Below are 23,398 nucleotides of genomic sequence, written 5' to 3' on the forward strand. Positions count from 1 at the left end.
GGCTCCATATTACATACATATGAGAGGATTATACCTCTCCTAGTTAAACCCAGAGATACACAGCAGTCTTTTTATATCACACTGCTATTTTCTTACCATGTATTTTATATAGTAAGAAACATCAATAACAGTTGTCTATAAAAAGGTCATTCAATTGCCAGAAATATCAGAGGAGATATGGAGATACATTTTGTGCTTACTGTGCAACTGTGCAAAGATGTTTCTTTGCAGAATACCAGAGAGACAAGGAGACAGTGAAGAATATTTCCCTTGTCTCCAATATGAGATCACTGTCTTTCAGCTATAACGTGAATGTTCTAGCTGTCAAACTGGGAAGGCCCCTTGCCTTTCCACTGAGCCCAGAGCATGTTTGCACTGTCCTGGACAGCTCAACACAGACTCCTATCCACCCACCTCTAATCTAAAAATACATAATCATTTAGAAATATTGATAAGTTAGGCATTGGATGTGGGTAACCTTTACATCACTCTCGGGTCTAAGCTGTGCCACACCTGGTTTATACTCTGCTGCACCACAAACTCTGTAAGTCAATTTAAAAAAATTATAATTTCCATTTCCATGATCTGCACACCCCAGAAAACATCAGGGACACACTTCTGGGCTGTTATGCCCTAGCTTACATTAATTATGCTGGGAGACAGCAATTGACAGCAATATTGACACTGACATTACAGATTTTCTCTCATAAAGCAAATGTTTCTTGATTAGACCATGCAAACCCTTTTTAAATCCCCCTATTTTAGATTTTACGGTATGATATAGCCTAATATTTAAACTGTACAGTTAAAGACATGTAAAGACAAGTAAGTACTGCAGCAAGAAGTAGATAAGGTGTATTTCCTGAAATGCAACTTGGGCCATTCCTTTAATTTTGCCCTTAAAAGAAGTGTCTTACAGCCCTGTCACAAACTGAACACATTAGAAATTACATGAAACCAACAATAAAGCATTATTCTTTATATCTACCTGTAGCCACCGTCATGCAAACCATCATCTAAATTGAAGAGCTAGAAGCGAAGCAGAAACTAAAGTTAAATCGACACCACGGGTGTATCCCTCCGCCTCGACTCGGTGCGAGCCGCTGCACGTGTATCTCCGCCGCCTCTCCCTCCGCCCCCGATGGACGCATCCTAAGCTCTGCTCCACCACAACAGTGTCTCTTCCCCTCTACAGCTTCAGCTTTATGTCTGTGAGAGCTGATCCACGCCGGTGGGGGTAGTTTATCAATGCTCTCTACCTAATGTGATAATTTCATACAAGTGCTCGAAACGCCGGCTGAAGCTATGGGAGCCTTTGGAGTACTGATAGGGATTTTACAGTACGCGGGACTTTACATTCAACTTAACGCAGCTCTCAACGTCGGACATGGCGAGATGGATAACCATATCTCTGGTAATGGTAAGTTGCCTTTCTGTTTGTTGGTGGTAGCTGCACTGGAAGAAAAAAAGCTCTTAATATTCTGACTTTTAATACTGAGGAAGAGTGGCTGGGTGGGGTGCAGTGATCATTGATTGTTCTTGATCTGTTGGCTGTTTTTTATGTTTGAGGTTATTCTCATAGAAATGTTAATGTTTTTGCATTCCTGGTTGGAGAATAAAACTTGTGATGTGCAATTTAATCGAGTTTTAATGTGCCCACATGCAAATTGTTAAATATGATGCAAGTTAATTTTGGATCATGGCTATAATAATGCGATAATAACGGGACTTACAACTAGCTGTTGGTTTACCTGTAGCCTAGGAGTAGTTGAGGAGGTTGTACTGTACCTGATGACATAAGCTTTGTGTTAGCTACAGTGTTATCCTGGTTTGGCAGTCATCCTGGAAAACGTACAGAACAAGTGAGTTTTTTTGTCTAATTGAACATTACACACAACTGAATCAGCAGTCTCCACCAGCTTTGCATGCTGTACACATAAGATCACACCTGAATGCTACAGTAGTTCTCCTGGCCACTGACCAGTTTATGCATTTGAGAGTTTTGCAGCATGAACCTACTTTACAGTCTAACCAAAGCAGAGAATTAAACCACCGCCACCAAATTCTTCTTTGTTCCTGTCAGAATTCTGAGGAAAAAGAAAGCGGGGTGACTTGCAAAATAAAGTCAAGATCAAGCCAGGAATATTGTGATTACATGGTCTACACAACTCCAACACTGCCATGTGTCAGTGTTTCTAATTAACAAGCTGCTATCGGATTAATTTAAACACATGAAATAGCAACTTGTAAAACAATGCAAGCATAAAAACTAAATGCACAAGGGCCTTCAGTGATGTAGACAAATGTCCTCTCCTGTAGGCACCCAGCGAGTGCAGTGTTGTATTTCGCGGTGTGCTTTCTGTGGAGGTGGGTGAAGGCTTATACATTCACAGCTACGGACCTCTTGTTGGTACTCGCCCATGTACCTCTCCACTGTTAATCTGAAATCACTGTTTATCTTGAATAACTGATACTTGTTTGCTATATTGGTGGCTCATCTATGATGTTGAATATCCCTTTACTGTATTTACCTGTGAGTGCATTCAGAACCAGTGACCCCCATTATCCCTCCTGTTCAGTGGTCCCAACATGTAGACGAATGAGAAGCAACAGTAACATGTTGGTAAAACTGAATGTGTCTACAGTGGTAACAAAAGGATGATTCAGTCCCAGTTACACAGCACTAAAGCTCGCTTCCCTTTTCAACTTTGCTGCAAATTTCTTTATAGACAGAGACTACTGTTTTATGCCATCCTCAAAAATGTAAGTTTGCTCCAAAATAATGTTTTCAGCCAAGATGAACTTTCGACAGTGCCAAAGTTTTCCTCACTTTGCAATGAAATTCTGTTACTTATATATATCAGTGTCAGCATTTTAAAAATAGAATTGGTGTTTTTACCTGCTAGCAATCTTATCTTCCTCTAGCAGCTCCAAACATAGATTTACTGTTATCTAATTAAACTGTGTAATAACCACTTCATCACAGTGTCTCACTGGCGGTCCCTTGAGCTCCCTATGCTTAGCCAGTTAGCTTTAGCTCGATCACTATAAATGAGTGTAGCTGATCCAAATGGATTGACTGTCTTGGACAAGCTAAGAAAAATCAATTAGTAGCATTTCTCCCAAAGGAAGTTAATTAAAATTGGCTGTAACTGTTGTGTTCTCTTTCCCATTGTGTGTCTCAGGCTGCTCATAAAGAAGAAACGCCTCAGAGTGTGGAGTCTTAACAAGAATGAACATTCCACTCCATAACGATATGTTCAGCTTTTTTTTTTTTATTAATCCAGAAGACAAAATAAAAGCTTCCCGTTTTCACATCTGAATAACAGCAGCACTGGCAAAGAGAGCTGGGGTATCCTTTGTGGTTAGGTAATCCTCAGGAGAGTTTCTTAAATAGGACCTTTTGATAAAGTGCCCAATGAGAGGGGAGCTAACCCGTCATGTAGAGCAGGATGCCCTGGAGGGTGTTTGTTAGATTCAGCCTGACTCATTAATAAGTTCTTCTGGCTGGGGCCCTGTGAGCTCCTGTGCCCCAATTTCCACTCAATTGAATCACCTGTGACATAATGTTCTGTGTGAAGATAAACGACCAGGTTAGATGGCTCAGTACCTTCACCTCACTGTGTATCAGTCACCTGCAATACGCTCATGAGGATCGAGTCTCTCCAGTGAAGACGAAGATGACGTGAGTGAGCGTTGTTTGTGCGTTTGTGAGATTTTGTCCTTGCAGACGACATATACCACAAAGTGATGATAACGCCACATGTAGCCGCATCACCGGTTCTTCACTTCCAGCACAAGCCGTTGCAGTGGCAGTGTTCATCCTGTCATTCATCACGAGCGTAGCACTTTCACAGTGTGGGGGCGTGTACCAATTCATTAGTGTGTAGGATCCTCTGCCAGTCTTCTGCTTAGAGTCCTCTTAATGAGCACGGCCAGCCCAGGCAGTTTGCATTGGCTTTCAATTTAATGGAGCTCTGACTGTGCAAGGGGGGGCGGGCAACAGACTGTACAGTCATGCTGTCACAGCAGAGGGTGCTGGCGGAGGCTCGGTAGCAGAGAGCAAGAGAGTGGAAGGAGGGCTGAAACTACAGCATGCTCACCTCGAGAGGTGTACATTTTAACAGGTCATGTTTTGAAGGCACTGCTCCCTCTGGTGATTCATGAATCTCTGGCGTGAGCATGACCCACTGAAGAAAACATGTGTTCCACTGATCTCTGTGAAATAAATAGTACTGTAAATTTTATTTCGGATATTGGGATTTTCTGAACATCTTGATTAAATTGGGTGTCCATTGTTGATTAGCCCTTTAATTAATTATGGACTTTTATTTAAGGTTTATCCAGTTATGAAAAGAGACAAAACATTCACCTGCAGTAAAAGAACCAAATGCCCACTTGGCTTTTTGTTTTAAAAACTATCAGCATGACAACCAAGCTGACACTGGGCGAGAGGCGGGGTCCACCCTGGACAGGTCACTGTGCCACCATGCTGCTGCACATGTTTAAGTGCATATGTTTATTTCTAATTTCTGTTAATTTCTCAGATATTTTGGCCAGTGTGTAAGCATTTGGTTGTCCAGCGCCACATCTGAGATCAGACTCGGGGCAGTTAAAGGGACCTGGGTGCACCATGGCGTATGAGTAAGAGCATCCCATGCATCTTTTTTGTTTTATTTTATACCCACTACTGACACGACTATATATGGCAGCTCATTCATTGTTCTCCACTTCATAACTGCCCAAGTTTTTCTTTGCTTTGGAGTTCGTTGCTAAACCGTCTTTAGATTTTCATTGAAGCATTCCTGGCTTTCTCAACTGCGCTTTTCCGTTTCCCCTGTGTGCACACAGCCCCACAGTCTCATGCCCTATTATGGGCATTGGTGGAGTGTTAACCTACATTAATTAGGAACGAGTGGCACACGCTTTCAACTTACAAACACATTGGACTCAAAAAAAAAAAAAGTGTTCAGGAAGATTTTTTTTTGGACTTTTCTTAAGAAAAACATGCAAAGAAAAAAAAACATAGGAAAATGATGATGAATGAGACCTATTGTTTTAGAAAACATGCATGCATGTTGTTCACACCTCATCACTTAAGGTGCAGTGAGGCCTTTTTGGTTTCAATTGCGAGAATGGGGAAAATTCTGTACAGTACATTTGTGATGAGGTCCTGGCTGTATAAGCTCATTTAAACTGACTTGAAATATGTCGATATTACATTTGAGTGAATTGCAATCCTACTGTACTAATTCAACCAAGGTGACGTAGCTTGGCTTTTATATCAGCTTCCAGTGTGGTTCCTTGGATGACCGCAGACTGGACTCACTGTACCAAGCAGAGAGCTCTAAGCAGCTCGGTTCACCGCTGCACTCAGCTGTCGCAGCTCCTGAAAACACTCCCACCATCACTTAAAGGTTCTCAAGGGCAACATACTCAACCAGAAAATAATGTTGTCTTTCACCCCTGGGGAGTCCAGATCGAGTACAGTGGGCATTCACAAAAAAAAAGAAAAAACATGCTACTTTGTGTTGTGACACACTGGGAGGAAAAGCAGAAATAGCCTGTGAGTTTTGTGTCCCAGGGGCTATGAAAAATTCACTCCACAGGCCTCGAGTATCAGCAGCAACAGGCAGACAGCTGCTTGCTTGATTACCAGCTCCATTCTTATTTCATTATTTTACCTTCCACCTTGAATGGAGGCTGAAGGTCTCGCAGAAAGCAGTTATTTCCCCAAGGAGGCTCCTGTTTGTTTGCTCCGGTGCCGATTCTGAAACAAACACAGAGTTATTGACTTTCTGGCAAAATCCCAGACTATCTTTTTTTTGTTTGTTTATCAGTGTTATTGTGTTTTTTCCCCACATTTAATTATAGGCTGTCACTTGTACTGTATGTAACTGTGCTGTGCAGACATCGCTTGACACATTAAGTGAGCTTGTATTTGCAACAGCAGGCTTAATATTTGACACATCTATGACCATAAGAGCTATGAGCATCCTAGTATTAGGGAAAATGCAATAAATTCATGAAGCAGACTTAAATCAGGCTCCTAAATACAGTAATATCTTTTTATGATGATGACATGGAAAATCTAATGTTTCTAAACTAGTGCAAAGTGCTGTAAGCCCCGAAGGTTTCCCCCATATTCATTAACCACACATAACTTCTTCCTCTATCTGCATGCAGGATTAAAGCTTTTAAAATTCAAGATAAATATCTGCAGCAGGTTTCTTTATTACAGGAGCTGCTTCTTGTTTCATCCAGCGCTCCCTTGGGGACTTCAATGATTATTAAAGCCATTCATCAAATTAGTGAAATACCTCTTCCCACAGGGTGTTCAGTTCATAGGCTATTTACATTCATCTGGCTGGGAGCTGTGATGTTAGCTGGATTTTTATGTCTCGGTATTTACTGAATTCTTCTCGTCTGTGCTTCACAGACATGAAGCATTGTGTTAATAACCCTGGTTTTACTAGCTGTCCCCGTAAGCTGACACCTTTTCAGGTGACAAATGTTAGCACTTAACTTAGACAATGATTTCTACAGTTCTTCCAGCTACTGTACCAGGACCTCATTGCAAATGCTTCTGTGTGTTTTATTCTCTCACTACCTTTACATGACCATAAGACAGATGCCAGCATTCATATATTACCTGATTTCATGCATGGTAATAAAGTGCTGTAGTAGTGAGTCCTAAAACCCAGAACTAGCTTAGCATTTTTGCACTTCTGGTTCCCAGTGGGTTTTTTGGTTAGACAACGGGAATAAGGTCTCTGGTTAACACAAGACCAAAAACATTTTCACCTTTTGCTCTATAACATAAAATACAGAAGTAAATACCCCATTATTGATCTTTAATGCTTGTACTTCTCTTGGCTAAATAAGACTACAGCGGTTACCTGAGATTTGGTACGGCATCCCACCGAGACTCGTCTACTCACTAGTTAAACTTTACAGCTTTGTTATGTTTATACTCACGCGCTTGCAAACCATTCAAACTGACACAGACATGATCACTAAGGAGATCAGGTCACCCTAAGAGGAAAGGATTTCGCAGAAGACGTAAACATTAGAAATCAAATTACAATATGGAAGCCGTAGTGGTGACGCTGAGTTTAGATCTGGTCACTCTAAGAGGAAAGGATTTCGCAGAAGAGGTAAACATTAGAAATCAAATTACAACATGGAAGCCGTAGTGGTGACGCTGAGTTCACTTATAGTCTAACAATAGCTTTTTGTGATTGTATTTGGGCTTCAAACATCATAAAAGTGATATTCACCTGTAGAGATTATCTTGCTGAACAAAACGTGTCAGTGTCATAAACAACTGTAACTTTATTTATAGAGCACTTTATTTGTATTTCCAGACTAATGGTGACTCAAGGTTACATGTAAAACAAGTAGAAAAGAAAAATACACACTACTATTCAATCATTTGAATGCAGGTAAAAAGAGTTTTTACCTAATATGAAGTCCTTAAAGCAATAAAAACAGCAAGGCATGCATGGGCAATTGTTTTAAGTCAGCAAACAGATGGGCAGTGAAGTTTAGGACCCCCACTCCTCAGCAAAGTACAAGGAGAATTCTGAAATCGAATTATCTTATTCCTCTCAGCCAAAGATCTTAATTGTTATCCAGAAAGTATTAAAAACACACAAGTGACTCATACACTCTCGCATACACCTTTCTGGTACTTAAACACCAACTGTGTGTAACTCTGTGGCCTAGAGTAGTCCCCACTAAATGTTCTATTTACTCCTGTATGAGTAGCCTTTGTTAGAACTGTCAGTGCCAAGCAGTTTAAGGAAATTAATTTGCTTTTTTAAGAGTGGAACTGCTACATGTATTTGTGATCTGTTAATAAAGACTGTCTTTACTAGGAACAAACTGCCTCGAGGAGAGTTGAGCATTGGACTAACACATTATTGACTTTGGCATTTTCATGTCTTGACTGTAAGAAAAATAGCTTAAACCTTATCATTTAATGATTTGACAAAGAAAACCAGCAGCTTGCAGGGTCGGTGACAGGCTTAGCCTATGAGCCTCTTTGACGTTCTCTCTCTTGCTCACACAAGCTAAGATATGGGTGTCACACTTGCGTCTCATCGGTACGAATAAACCCTCTGTAATTTAGTCAGCCTCAAACAGCTCAAGCTCCAACTAAAGCAGAAAGGGAGCGAGAGGATCAATGGACTGACCCCACACTGGCACTCAGGCTGGATTTATCCCTTTCATTTTGCCAGTGAGAAATTATTTAAGAGAGGTCTGTTTTGGGCTTGAACTATGTATTTGTTTATATATATCCTCCACTGCATTGCTTTCTTCATTTTTAATGAGACTTTGGTGGATAGTAAGTAGCCGCCTCTGTGTTCTTCTTGCCTCACTTCTATTGTTGCTCATAGCGCAACACAGGGGAAAATGCCAATGAGGACCATTTTAAAAATGCATATGCTGTACTGTTTATGCATCTTCAAACAAGGGTCCCCGCGCCTCTGCTGAAAGATGGTTCTGACAGTGCTGCTGTAGAAAAGGTCAAACCAAGCAAACACACATCTGAGCCAGCTACACAACATTTTACAACAACTTGGTGTACTTGAGCTTTCCTTGATAATCAATATTCACTCCAGAAATACGTTTTCACTCTTTTCTCTTCCAGTTTGGGGTTCTGAAAAATTATCAGAGGACTTGGCTATTGTGTTGATTTAGCATTCTACCAAGGTTATGGGATTGATTTCTGGTGACGCTATGCTGTGATTAAAGTCAGGAAACAGTTGGATGTCTGCTGACTAGACCTGACGGGCCGGTGTCGGCACAGAGCTCATCAGGAGACCGTTGTCAACAAGGCAACTTTCACAGGCAGGTTGAAGACGGAGCCTGCGTAGCAAACTAAAGACAATTTTACAACGCTGTCAGATCAATAAAGGTGAGAGGAGGAAGGACAGGAGAGGCACGAAGGCTGGGCATTTGTATGGGCACCGCATGATGTGCTGCTGCTGCTCGTAATTTAGGATGTATGCATGGAGGTCTTTGAGTGTTTCTGTTAATAGCATCTTTGCATTTGTGACATGGTATTGGTAGGGACCCTCCGATCAGCAGATTAAGGCTAGGGAATTACTCAGTAATGTCATACTGTAGTTTTATAAAATTCTCTTGCTTTCAAGACAATTGTGGATAAAAATAAACAATGAACAGTTAATCTCTAAAGTTTTTATTTTGCACTTGAATGCACTTGTAATGGTGGAGCATTGTTACTATACTAAACATCCATCTTAGCACTTTGTATGTATTTGCTATTAGGCATATCACCTAACTCTACACCAGACACATCATCGCTGTAGCCCCCAAGAGCTGATGATCACACATGTTGATGATGTATGTCAACGTGTACAGATTGTCAGGTCAGTAAAATAAGTTTGTCCTGAAGAAAATTATACAAACATTGGTATGTTAAACATATGTTGATGTGGTACATGTAATACTGAAACTATTAAAAATTTGCCAAAATAGCCAAAAATACTCCAAGACTAATAGTTAATGTCCTCAGAATCAGATGATTTAACACAGATCACCGTTTCCTGGTTCCTGTTCTTATATTACAGTAATGTTTTAGGTGAAAATGAATACAAATAAAATCTAACATTAAGTAAGAAACAAGTTCACTCTCAAATTACATTTCAACCTGTCACAGTTCAGTCAATTTTATCAAATCAATGAGAAAATTAAGAAGCATATTTTACTTGTACTCTGTCATATGGACACAGTTTTATTGCCTCGGCTGATACAAAACTTAATGCTACAATATTAAACTCCAGGTAGCACAAGCATGAAACTCCAAACTCCCTCACCCTGCTCCACTATGCTCTACTACAGTCTGCTACACTCCGTCACGCTCTGCCCAGCTCTTCAGATATCTGTCATTATGAAATTACAAGAAATGAGAACAACAACAAAACTCACAGATCAAACAGAAATAATTGAAAATCTCTGATTGGTTAGAGAGGTCAGTCCTGCTCAAAACCTTTTAGAAGCTAATCTCTCTGCACTGCTGCCAGTGCTGTTCAATGAGTCTGGGTCACTGAAGGAGGCTTCGACAGCACCGCTTCACATCAAGACACGTTTAGGAGCCGATTTCTACAACAAAATTATATTGTCCCTGTGTTTCTGGAGGAAATCAATTTGCTGAGGCTGTTCTTTAAATATCACAGTTTCTGTCATTCAGACCTACAGTTTTGCAGTGCACCTCCTCCCCTGCACCACCTTATTCTGTGAGACTGTCCTGTAAAAAAAAAGGACTCCATATGTCATTTGTGCCAGTGGATTATGATGACCAACAGTTACGTGTTATAGCTTAGTGACTTCTAGTCAGCGTAGTAATTATGGCACAACCAAAGGAGGAAATCACATGACATAGTGTAAAGAGCCATAAAGTCTGCGTAGGGGTAGGTGGCTGCTAGATAAAACACAGGTGAGTGATGCTCAGTCCCAGCGTGTAACATGTCTTTTTCACCTAACCAAGTAGTGTGTTCCTAAACTTTACCAAGAAGATTGTATGTCTAAGTATAATGTGATGGTTTCATAATAGTAATGCCATGCTTATGACAGTTTCCATGACAACAGGGTTCTGGTATGCTTGCCAGTACGTCATATGTTGTCATTAATGGTGGCAGAGCTCTTGCAATTCCGCCTGCCAACATAGGAGTGCTGTTTCAGGAGATGCTTCTGAGGATTGACTGAGAGGGAAGGGACAAATGTCCATATGGGTCACATAGGTTGGAGGACTGACCAGGCGTGTTAACTGTGAAGTTCCATCTTCCCACTTGTGGCTTTCTCCACCACCATCAGGGTCTAGATCCCGGGGGATCATTCCTATCTCCTGTCTTCACTTGCCTACGTGTTTCAAAGCTGCATACATCAGTGGGATCTGGGCACTAAAGTCCTTTTCTGTGATCAGTCTCAATAAACATTCTTATGGATGTATCCGTTTCTGTCCTTACTGAAATTAATGCTCATTATTTTGATAAAAATGTATTTTCACCTACATTTTATGTTCCCTTGCACCCAAAAGTCTGAGATGTTTAACAGGATCCACAACACATAGTTACTTAACAACAGAGTGAAGAGATAAAGCTGGACTAGTTGCAAGTGAACTGCTGATTAATACAAATGGAACAAAAATAATAGCTTATTTGTCTGTTGGCAGCCTTATAAAACTGTACAGCATTTGAAAAATCTGTTCTTTTCATTCTCTCTGTATCTCAAGGTCTGCAGCGAGTGAGGAAGTGAATAGTAGAATAGAAAAAGCAAAAAAAACCTCCGATGCACATTCAACATAGAAAGTGACAGGAAGTTCCACTGTCAATATGTCAGAGTTCCATAAAAGGATCTTAACAGAGCTCTTCAACAGTCAAGTGAAGAATATCCATTAGTGAAAAGAGGAATTGAAGGAAGCACATTGTAGCTCTATGTACAGTACAAGCACAGAGTCCAGGCCATAGGGTTCTTTAAAATACTCGCTGAATGTAGTATAGGGGCTGATGTAAGAGTTTGCACCTCTTCTCATGTTTAAAACATTGTTAAACAGTGTACATTAGTGTTCAGTATAATAATCTAAGATGTTTGTACACTGCTGTTCACCTTATGATCTATTCAGATGTTTCCACCTGCAACAAGGCTCTTAGTCATTTACAAACCTTTTTATAAATGAAATCATTTTGGATTATGGTTGTGGCTAATGCTGTGGCTAGTTTCCTCTTGCACGGTCACACATTTTATTTGGGACACTAGCAAATGTTACTAATATTGGAGCAACTGTGGAATTATTTGTGTTTTAGCTGTCGATTTTGCATATTGTAAATGTCTTTTGACTCCTATATTCACGTGGCTTTTATTCTTGACCCTGCTAATGATGCTGTTAGTCATTCATGGCAAAAACAAATCAGTGAAACAATTATACAATGGATGGAGCATAAGAATAATAATACTATGTCACCTGTGTAATGAAAGAAAGGCAGAGTTGGCATATTTACTGTATCATTTTAATAATGCTTCCAGCTCATGTTGTGGTGAGACTTCTATAAATGTATTTTTATTTTTCTGTCCTCCCCTTCCATCTGTGGGGGGAAGAGTTTTTATTTTGTCCTTGGATCTTTTGTGAGTTTGTGCAATTCTCTGTGCTTTAGTTAGAAGATACTAAGTTGTGTGTTAGATGGTGAAATATACAGTATGTGTTTGGCAGGATGATAACTGGTTCTTTTCTGCTTCCACTACTTATAGGGACACCTTGTGTATTCATTACAGTACGTTTGTGACAGGAAAATGTTACACATTTCACATCAGCTACATTTACATATTTATAGCACTATATGCTGAATACATGCCACAGGGCACCGCACACGGTGAGACACACACACACACACACACACACACACAGGGTGAGTCTCTGAGGATGCTGAACACCTGCCAGCACCAGTGGGCAAAGCTCCAGGAGATGTAGTGAGCTACTTTGAGAGTGCTGGAAGCATCTCTTTATGTTAGGCACCAGAGAGCCAACAGACACGTACTGCCCACTCAGCGAGTGAGGCAGAGCGAAGGAGGAGAGAGGAAGGAGCGGAGCTGAATTAAAAGCAGAATGGACAGTAAAAGTATTGGGGAAAAAGAGGTAGCAGAAATCCCTAATAGGTGGAAAGTAAGAATGAAATTGCAATAGAAAAAGGAGAGAGTGTCAAAACAGGGCGTTTTCAACAACAATAGGGGGGAGATTTGTGGGGATTGCTGCTGAGCTGGAGTGAGAGCCAGCAGGAGAAAGAGCTAAGAAATGATTTAAACAAGAGAAAGATAGAGGTGGAAAATTGAGAAAAATCTTGCAATTGTAGAATCGGGGCTGGCTGCGGAAATGGAAAAGTGTAGGAATTACCTTGCAGCTATAAGCCTGTCCTGCTACCTCGGGGCTCCTGAGTGTATTTGAGCACTCCCAGGGTAGCTGTCTCCTTGACTTGACTTTGACTTCACACGCTGGCTTCAAATAGCCATGGAGAATTAGCTGGCTTCATTATTTCTTCACCACTTCTCCTGTATACTTTACTTTGATTATAGGTTGTAGAAACGGCCTGTAGGTATATAATTGGAAAGGCACTGAAGGTTAATCTTTAGAAAACATTTGCAAAGACAAAATAGTGTGAAATCACTATTAAATTTGGTGTTGATTAGTTACTTAAGTCTGTAACACAAAGACAAAGACATGAGAATTTATTTCTGATATGAAAAGACAAGTATCATAATCTTACAAATCATTTTAAAAAGAGATGATGTTTAAAATATTTACTTGTAGGTTGACTACCACAAAAAATTGGTATTTCACTAAACCCTGTTACCTTTAGTTACCAGTCTCCCAGTCTCCCCTTCTAAAACAGATGTACCACTCAAGATTATTTGTCAGTTCTTGATGACCAAAAAATTCATAGCTGGCAAACGCTTTAAATATGCACTAGGGCTGGACCTGAATATCTGAATATTCGTTCACTGGGTTGGTAGTCGCCTTTCAACGCCGCTTGTGTAGTCTTGTCAGCAAAGTTCAGTGTGGAATTCATTCAGATAGCACTTTCTGCTGATTGTCACTGTTTCTGGTTAAAATGACAACCTGCGGAGTCATATCAGCTGTCCCTAACTAACCTTAACTCCATGAATTAAACTGATGACAGGACAAAATGGAAAAACTGAGGTAAAACTATCAGTCAGTCTCAAATCATTGATGGAATTGTAGAACATTCTATGTACAAGCAAATGGTTATGAAGATCCATCACCTGTTCATCTGTTACATAAAATATTACATAACTTCGTTTTTTTAACCGAAAGCACTGCCAGACGGGCAAAGAGGTACTTTTAACTGCAGCACAATGTCAGCCCATCACCCTGCGCCCCCTGCTGGCCAATATTCGCTGATGATTACCACCGAATATCCAGAGCCCAAAAACTGCCATTCGGTACAGCCCTAACATGCACTTGATGTTTGGGCTAATAGACTTAACAGGTCACAGACTCTCATTTCATTTTAACTTAACCCTAGTTAGCTGCTCAGCACACAAATGTTCAAAAGCAAAACACTGCAGCCTGTTGTTTAATATCTTGCCATATCACATCATTTCATGCTACTGTATCTAAGGACAGCAACCTGGCTGCCTGAATGTAAACTTTACAAGAAATGAAGTATGAAATAGGCTACCCCTGCCGTGGATGTAGCACTGGATTAGGTTACTACTGGTATTTTAGAGTAGATAACTAAAATGCTGCTTAAACAATTCTCTTTTTTGGGTTTGGTCATATATTTTTATATATGATTTTTACTTTGAGTCCCACAAACATACATTTTGTCTGCAGGAACACAGCCTGTTCTCACTGACAGATGCTGCTGCCTGTGCTCTGCCGCTGGCTCCTGCAGAGCACAAAAAGTGCTAGCACCTACATCGAAAGCTAAGAAAACACAGATGATTGAAATGCCACCCTCTAGTGTTTTTCTCATATACTTTATTCACAGTGAAGTTCTCCGTTATTCCTGCCTACAGTCCTGGCCACCATATGTTCAAACGACAGTATTCTGAGACATTATGATAAGGCTTGTCACACTCTCTGTGCTCTTCATCAGGCACCTGCAAGAAGTGCACTTCTGAATAGTCTGATGTAAACAAGGAGATAAAGAAATTAAGAGGAAGACTGAATAAAAACTTAAAGTAGTTTTTAATTCATCCGTCACCTTTTAAAGTGCCTTTTCCAAAATGAAGATAATACTGATACAGAACGAATACCACAAAGAAAACGTCTTTTCTCACAAATAATTAAGACACAACCTTGCTCCCTTCAGGATATTTTCTTCAATTTTCTTTCTTGGTCCTATTATAGTGAAAAGGAATTTGTGGTAATCCCTTGATTGAGAGACATTTATCTCTTCTGTCACCAAGTGCTGATTTAGATTTCTAGAAATAATTGGCTGCTTCACAATTACAGTGTGGACCAGGGTCCAGCTTTTTTTACTTGGCAAGCTACTTTGAAAAAATGAAAGCAGCTGAGAGCTACTCCTGTTTTATATTAGGCTACTAGTTACACATATTGTATCAGAACTCCAAACCAAAGCAGTTATCAAATATTAATATCCAGCACATTCTGTATGAAAAACATAAACATAATCAGTCATCACATCAGATTGCAAAGTTCATATGCCCCTCCTTTCACATATCTAAACCTTATTTTATAGATTGCATGTACTGTAGGTGTTGTAAAAACAGTGGGAAGATGGTTATTGCAGCTCTAGGACCTTATCAACACAAACAACAATGGAGGCAATTAAGGTAGGCAACTTAAAGCCCCTTGGTGCCCGACTCCCACCATCTGATTAAAACATATGTTAAACATTTTGTGTTACACATTCCGAGGATATCATGAGCTCCATGTGCATTGCAAATAAACATCCACAACCCCGCTTAGAAATAGTGCAGCAAGACACTCCTTATGACGCCAGTAAGCGAATTTGGCGCAGTTACTTACTTAACTGACATGTAGCCTAACATGCTCCAAGCCACAGCACAACTAACTGAATTCAAGGCAGTGTACCTCTTGTTTCTTGTACACTGACGTTACATGTTTATAGTTTTGAGTGAAGACTTTTAAATCTTAACGCAACATTGTTCAAAAGAGTTGCTAATATCACTGACGGCCTACGTAACTGACGTGACAGCAGCGTAACTCATTTGATTGACAGGTGACTGGCAAATGATGATTTGGTGCCAAAGGAGGGCGGGACATCTGTGCATTTCATTGTTTCGCAGTTTGAGCAGGTTTGCTGAGCGAAGTTCTGCTGTGTAACGTTTTAAATTTTATAATGCATCCATTGTAGGCTGCAAACTGTATATTCTCTGAACCTTTAGGCGGTTTACTCGCTACTGTGAGATCTTCTGGTATATTTTTCAAAGGTTACAGGTCTGGTTAAATTAAAGTATTCCTTAACTTTATAATCATTATCCAAACTTTCCCTCAGATGTTATTTCTGAATCTCTGGGGCAGTTGCTCGGTTCAGACTAGATTGTTTTGTTACTGTCATTAGAAAAGACCTGCATCATCAGACGAAAGTGAATCATTATGCCAGCTGTGATTATAGTCTACAGTGACACTGAAGGAATAGTTGGCGCTCCAGGAAACTGTCCCAGAAAAAAGGACCCTGCTGTGCTGCAGAATCACAAAGAATCCTTTTATTTTCACAGAGCTGCACAGAAATCAGAAATAGTACTCTGAAAACCTGCTGTCAACATCACTAACTGGTTATCTGCCTGTCCTTCTGTTTTTTACTGTATTGTAGTTTGACAGTTTAAAATCAGTCAGTCACAGAGGAAGAATCCAACAGAAAGCCATAGTAAAACATACAGGTACTTGTAACATGCCATCACTGTTTAGCACATTCAGATGATTCAACTCAATTCAATGAACTAATTATAAATTTCATCTTCTGCACTGTGTTGATGTGGCCAGCTTTCCCTCTCACTTTCTTCTTTGGCTTATATGGCATATAACAAAAGATGGCAAGATGAATATATTTGATGAATTATATTTTCCTTTAATGCAGCAGAAAGATATCTGGGTATGAGTAGACACGTTTAAATGCTGCGTACCTTTCCATATGTCATTCTTTTATTAGCAGTTTTTGTAAAGGTTCTATTTCCATCTTATCACCGTGTGTGCAGTGCACAGGTATATGTGCATTTTGTCACCCCGCTTTTCAGCTCCTCTCTCAGCCTTCCTATCTCTTTTCTTTACTTTTTCATCTTTCTCAGCCCTCTCCTCTCACCACACTCGCCTCAGATCACCTCTACCCTCATTCTTCCTGTCTCTCTATCCCTCTCCTTCTTCTTCCTCTACCCTTCCTGGCCCTTGTATGACTCCATCCCTACAGTACAGTAAGTCTCCTCCTGACAAATGAGGGCCACAAGCAGTGGTGCATCAAGGGCACGACCCCTGAGGGCCCAGTCAGTCTCTCCACCGTTCCTCTATTCTCAGCCTTATTTCTTCCTTTTCAGTGTTCCTCCCTGGATCAGCTTCGCAAAAGACCAACTAAATGTCAGTTGCATATACAATGACTGTCTCGCTTTGCTCACCTGTTCTGAAGATTCTCCGTCCACCTGTCAGTTGCAGGATTTCTCTCAGGGGATTATTATTATTTCGAGAGGTAGAATATTACCTGTAGAGAGAACAGACAGCTTCCTCTGTTAGCACATTTCATGCATGACAGTGGGTCCTACTGTTTTACTAAAGAGGTGGTCCCAAATTTCAAATTTTAGGCCAGGCAGTGAATGTGTGCATTTTTATTAGTGTTGTAGTGTTTTTTGTTTCAGTGTGAGCATATAATGGGTTTTAAGGATGGGTGCTTTTCTGTGTTTGGGGGATTTGAGAGCATCAAGTCAAATACTTGGATACAAATTCATGGAATAGATACAATTAAGACGTATAAGACATATTTTGAAAATTGTTGCTGACGTTGCGATGGGTGCATCTTGATAAAACAGTATCCTTTCATTCAGTTTGTTAATATAAACAGTATGTTGTTGATGGAAAACAACATTATTGCAGTTAGAGTAGTTGACATTTATCTTGAAAAACTATTTCTAGTCTCACATATCAGTTTAACAGCTAGTGCTAGAGTAATCGATATTTTTATGTTTACGGTGAATCAGATGATTGCATATGTGTAAAAGGTGTCGAACCCATTACCATTGATTCTGCAGTTTCCCTCTAGCTCAGTGGAGAATTTATGTATTTGTCTGTTTGTTTATTTATTTATTGTCTTCCCCCCACTGTTTTCATTTTGATTATTTATTTATTGTCTTCCCCCCACTGTTTTCATTTTGTTTATTTATTTATTGTCTTCCCCCCACTGTTTTCATTTTGTGCCCCACAATTTTACTATTTTGATTTTGTTACAGTGTTTTAATTAACCTGAATTCTGGCAGAAAAATAGATTTATTTAAAATAGAGCAAAAAAATTGAACAATAGCTGCGTTGTTTAGTGTACAGCACAAACAACTTGTTTGTGCTGTACACTAAACAACTGTTTTCTTTAATGTGCTCATATAAAACCAGTGCACTTAGTGAGACTGAGAAAGAGGATCTTAAAGCAAAATGAGAAAGAACTGTGTACTCGGTAGGTGACATTACATTTCATGATTTTTAACCTCTACATGTTGTTTTGAATTGATTCTATGTTTAGGAATTTAATTGTACAGAAGTGTAATGCCATCATAAAGTTTAATTTCATGTTATCTCTGGCTTATATGCTTCTATTAGTGATTTTGAATTATTGTAATAATGTCAATGCATATATTTTTATTTCATGTGAAGTGATTCATATTGATCTGATCTGAGTTCTGCAGTAGTCATTTTACATTGGCACTAGAACACAGAATTAATATAGAATTTTTACAGTTTGTGTTTAAGATAGCTGCATGTGAGATTGTAGATCGGGAGGATTTTGGTCAGTTGATGTTTCTGTTTTGTCTGAGCTTCTTTTGACTTGATGAATTACACAGCTACACAGGTTTCAGGTGATATGTGATTGAGAATGTGCCATGATGTTGACTTATTGCCCATTGCTGAAAGCCAGCACAGAGAAATGGATGCTCTCTGTGTAGGTGGTTGGTCTTCTGTGTGGGACTAAAGTGCAATGACAGTGAAATTAGCATCTGAACAATGTTCAGCTCAAGCAGCTATACAATAGGATTATATAATGTTTTAACACCCTCACAGTTCAGTTTATATTCTGTTTTGTCAGCAGCTGCTCTCTGATAAATGGAACCCAGGGTTTTCCTCTGTCATTTAGGGGATGTCTTAACCCCATCATTTTCCTCAGCTCCTTGTTTATTTCTCTTGCAGCTCTTTTCACAGAGATACCACATGACATCACGACACAGAGCGGTGAGGATGTAGAGATGGCTTGTTCATTCCGTGGGGTGGGCTCTACCTCCTTTGCCCTGGAGATCCAGTGGTGGTACATCAAAGGCCACAGAGATTGGCAAGAGAAACCTGCCCAGATCACTAATAATGTAAGCTGTAATGGGAAACAGATAGTTAATGTTGTATTTTGTTGAATGTATTTGTGCAGTGATTGCCAATAAGGAGTTCTTTTGCAGTTGCCAGGGATACATGCAGCGTTTGTGCAGTATTACTGTTTTAAAAAATCTTTTTTTTCTTACAAACAATATACATGGTTCCCAGTCAAATAAAAAGGGCAATAGAAAACAAAATGGAACTCCATTTTGTTACCATTGAGATGTTGTGGTTAGCGCTTTAAAGCGGCCTATTACGACAGAGCTATTTTCTCATAGGTGACATCGGGAAGGGCTTTTTACTGGTAATTTTACTCAGCAACCCATGTTTCTCTCTTCAAGGTTAAACCTTTATTTTTAAAATGGATTTACACAGCCCATTTTAGTTTCACTTTTTCAGTTTTTGCATTTTAGTTTATTTAGACAGGATTGCTCGGAATGACCCTAAAGCTTACAGTACTGTATATCATGGAGAGGGAGATGCAATATTAACCACAGCAGAAACCCTCTGGCACCAAAACAAAGGGATAATTGCTGATTAGCATTTGCCAGCAATGGGCGAACAGGCTGACTCTCTCCCATCATGGGAGAACTCAGGCTCCCCTGTTGTGCCTCTAGACACTGTAATTGGCACTGAGAAAGAAATAGATTTTCAAAATCTCTGTCTGCTCCATGCATAATTCATACCTATGCCCAAAAGAATACCTCTGTGCCTCCGCATACGCACACACACACACACTCCTGCATTGAGGCTTACGTGCTCGGTGCTGTCGTTTATGGACTCATACACATATATTTAAACATGCACATATGAGCACGGTCATACACACATGAAATAAATATCTACAACAGAAGCAGCAATCCAAGGAAGATATGATTTGCTAAAAATAACAACCCACTTTGAAAACATCAAATGTTCATTTTGCTGCTATCTGACGTTGCCATCAGTTTGACGTGTTTTTTTTGTTGATGTTTTTTTTTTTTCAAATAGAAGAGTTCAGCTTTTTGTTGCTAATGCATCATCCTGACTTCTGTGCAGGCTGTACCCCTGGAGGAGACATCCAAAGATGCCACCAAAATTAGTGTGAGTCTGATCTCACATCAGCTGTCTACTATAGCAAAGTCAATGTCAAAGAAAACTGAATGTTTTATGAAAATACATATGATATCCAGGCCTTTAAATGATCCGTTTGCATTCAGGAATTGGTGCTTTATTAACTCTTAAAAGTATTAAAAAATGTAGGACATATTTTATGTCTGCCATATATAAGACTACACCATCATTTGTTCCCATAAGGTGGTAAAAGTGGCTGGCAGCAACATCTCCCACAAGCTCCGTCTCTCCAGCGTCAAGCCATCAGATGAGGGCACATATGAGTGTCGTGTCATTGACTTCAGCGGCACCGTGGCTCAGCACCATCGTGTTCGGGCCTACCTCCAGGTGAAGTCTGAGAGGAGTCAGGGGTTGGATGATGTTCAGCTGCAGGAGCCAGGGCGCCAGCTGCAGGGGAACCACCCACACCGTCACCACCAGACAGAGGGCAGGGAACTGAAGAGGAGATCAGCCAGCAGCAGCACTGACTGTAACACAAGCTGTGTGTCTTAGAGCGGGCGGGCTGCCCATCCGGTCTACATGTTCGTGACTTATCTGTGACAAGGGACGGTCATCGACACATACGTCATTGCAGAGCTGAGGTGTCAGTCATAACTGGACCCTTTGTGTTCATGGTTCTTTATTATAGTTGTTTGGATGCCAACACTGTTGAATGCCAATAAAGGGCACAACTTTATTGAAAGTATGTATGATTATGTTCTTTTTGCTGCTTTGTTATTTGCCTGTGCTTTTTCCTACTGCACAGAACAGACCCTGTCCTTTTGCAATGTGCCAATGTTCAGTCTTTTACCTAAAACATACAGTACGCCAAAAGCTGCAGTATTTCAGTGTAAATGCTTTCCAAGGGATAAAGAACAAATTAAGCTTTTTTTGTGTTTATCTGAAAAGTGCATTGCTTTAATTTCTGTAATCTTTGTTTAACACTTTAAGAGAAAACTCTATGTACTTTGCTTACTACATTATGACTGCAATGTTTATCAAAATATAAGTGTATCTTCATTCTTCATCATGTCAAGATAATATATTAATTCATGTGTATAGTCACACCCAGCACTGTAGACTTTTATTATTATCACTGAAACAGTTTACTCTGTGCTACTTAACCAAACAAGGCAAGTAACGCAAACAGTATTCTTATCTTGCCAAACAACTGTCATAATTTTCTCAAACACAATATAACTTTTTGTCTAAATGTTTTAAGTTTGTCATTTCTGCATTACGTTTTCCTCTTAACTGTGTTTGCTCTAAGTACTACTGTTTGGTATCTGTTCTGAAAAATACAACCATTTCAAATGCCTTTGGGCTTCTTTTCATGATTGTGTTTTTATGTACTACATATAATATATATATTTTGGTGCAGCATAATGTCTAATAGTCAGATCTCTCTGTTTATCATCTTATATATAGTTAATGTGTACATGTATTGGAAGCTTCTACATATTGTTGGTGGAGGGAATTTCTGGGAAGGTAGCAGAAAATACAGTATCTGGTTTGGCAATCCTTGCGTATCATTTATTTGAATTGCATTGTGGTTGGGAGGACAGGGACATATTCTACACACCTACCAAAAGCTGTTCAAAGCAGAAATTGCCTTTAAATTACTACAGAATGTTAAGAAATTAGCTAATTCAGTTTTGACAACAATACCAACATTGGACAATTGTACAGATATATTGTCGTCTACTCCCACACATCCTGTTCAAAAACGTTATTTTCAATCCTTGGAATTACTGTTTCCAACCAGCAGAGAGCAGCAATTCCCCTAACCTTCAGTTACTGTATGTCAGACACAAACACTGGATGTATAGCAATAGGGAAGGCAAAACAACCTTTTACAGAAAGCTGGTGTTTTGTTTTGGCCAATAGAAATGGCACATGGTGTAAAATGCATGCATTTACTTTACTGTGCTTTCAGTGCATGTTTCCTTGAAATTCATTAACACCCGTGGGACAATCACAACACCAGCAGCTGTGCCGCTATTACTGCCAAAGGTCAGAACCCTCTGCAGCACTGTACTGCACTGTACTCAGCTGCAGATATATGGTTCTGTGCTCCTGAATGGAGCAGTGGCTGCAACAGGCAGTCAGACAAGAATGAGTATTATGATTTCATTTTTGCTGTTTGGACTTTAAAACCACTACAGGGACCACAGAGGTCAATGACAAGGGACACAAGTAGACAAGTAAAAGTGAGGAAAAATAGGGGAGCATGGGGTATAGAAATAAACACGGCTAATGTTTATAGATTTACTTGACAGAAAGCTAACAATACAAATAATAGTACAGGAATTATTTTAGGTTCTTCTTCACTGACTATAATTAGTGTACAAAGGATTTATACAGCACAGGTGAGTTTGTTTACTATGCTTTTAAAAATGAAGCTTTGCATCGCATGAGCTGTTGAGACATAGTTAATAATGTGATGTGTCTAAAGTACAAGGGGACATATAGTAAACCTTTATATGCAAATCTATGTAAAATGAGTACAGTATCTTCGTACTGAAGTTTCCACTACACTACACATTGCCCTAACACATCTAGAACGCATATGTCAGGATGCTTTTCATTGACTTCAGCTCTGCATTCAACACAATTATTCCACAACAACTTCTAGAGAAGCTGAGCACACCTCTCTGCAACTGGATCCTGGACTTTCTCACAGGCAGACCACAGTCAGTGAGAATAGGAAAGAGAACTTCTAGTAACATCACACTGAGCACAGGCTCCCTTCAGGGCTGTGTGCTCAGCCCACTCCTCTTCAGGCTGATGACACATGACTGCACTGCCAGGTTCAGCTCCAATCATATCATTAAATTTGCAGATGATATACTACAGTAGTGAGTCTTTTTACCAACACTGTACAGAAAAGAGGTTGAGCAGCTGGCCAGGTGGTGTGATAACAACAATCTCTCCTTAAAAGTGGAGAAAACCAAGGAGATGGTCTTGGACTTCAGGAGAGGCAGCGGTGAACACCCACCTCTGACCATCAATGGAACTGTTGTTGAGAGGGTTAACAGCACAAAGTTCCTTGAGGTGCACATTGCTGATGACACCACCTGGTCCATCAACACCACTGCGCTCGTCAAGAAAGCCCAGCAGCGCCTTCACTTCCTGCGGAGCCTGAAAAAGTCCAAATCCCCTCCACAGGTTATGACAACTTTCTACAAAGGGACAATAGGAAGCATCCTGACATACTGCATCACT

At 40.0% G+C, this 23,398-nt stretch overlaps 1 protein-coding gene and 1 long non-coding RNA gene across 2 annotated transcripts; one reads left to right on the forward strand and one right to left on the reverse strand.

Moving 5' to 3' along the window:
• Nucleotides 1-1,113: 1,113 nt before the first annotated feature.
• On the forward strand, nt 1,114-22,052 carry vstm2lb (V-set and transmembrane domain containing 2 like b). Its single transcript, XM_020592675.1, has 4 exons — nt 1,114-1,420; nt 18,908-19,077; nt 20,120-20,164; nt 20,378-22,052. Exons 1-4 carry the CDS (start codon nt 1,306-1,308, stop codon nt 20,684-20,686), a joined length of 639 nt encoding a protein of 212 aa, XP_020448331.1. The 5' UTR covers nt 1,114-1,305; the 3' UTR covers nt 20,687-22,052.
• Nucleotides 3,081-15,978, reverse strand: LOC109955983 (uncharacterized). Its single transcript, XR_002274358.1, has 4 exons — nt 15,536-15,978; nt 12,914-13,106; nt 5,685-5,770; nt 3,081-4,218 (listed from the first exon to the last, which is right to left on the reverse strand). It is a non-coding gene; the product is annotated as an uncharacterized LOC109955983 (long non-coding RNA).
• Nucleotides 22,053-23,398: the final 1,346 nt, after the last annotated feature.

This window comes from Monopterus albus, unplaced genomic scaffold (genome assembly GCF_001952655.1).
Source record: "Monopterus albus unplaced genomic scaffold, M_albus_1.0 scaffold18.1, whole genome shotgun sequence".
NCBI classification, from domain to species: domain Eukaryota; kingdom Metazoa; phylum Chordata; class Actinopteri; order Synbranchiformes; family Synbranchidae; genus Monopterus; species Monopterus albus.

Excerpts from the sequence above, each read along its gene's own strand:
- vstm2lb (XM_020592675.1), top strand. The coding sequence starts at position 1,306 with ATGGGAGCCTTTGGAGTACTGATAGGGATTTTACAGTACGCGGGACTT. Across the intron at positions 1,421-18,907 it reads TAACCATATCTCTGGTAATG|CTCTTTTCACAGAGATACCA; the intron begins GTAAGTTGCCTT and ends TTTCTCTTGCAG. Across the intron at positions 19,078-20,119 it reads CTGCCCAGATCACTAATAAT|GCTGTACCCCTGGAGGAGAC; the intron begins GTAAGCTGTAAT and ends ACTTCTGTGCAG.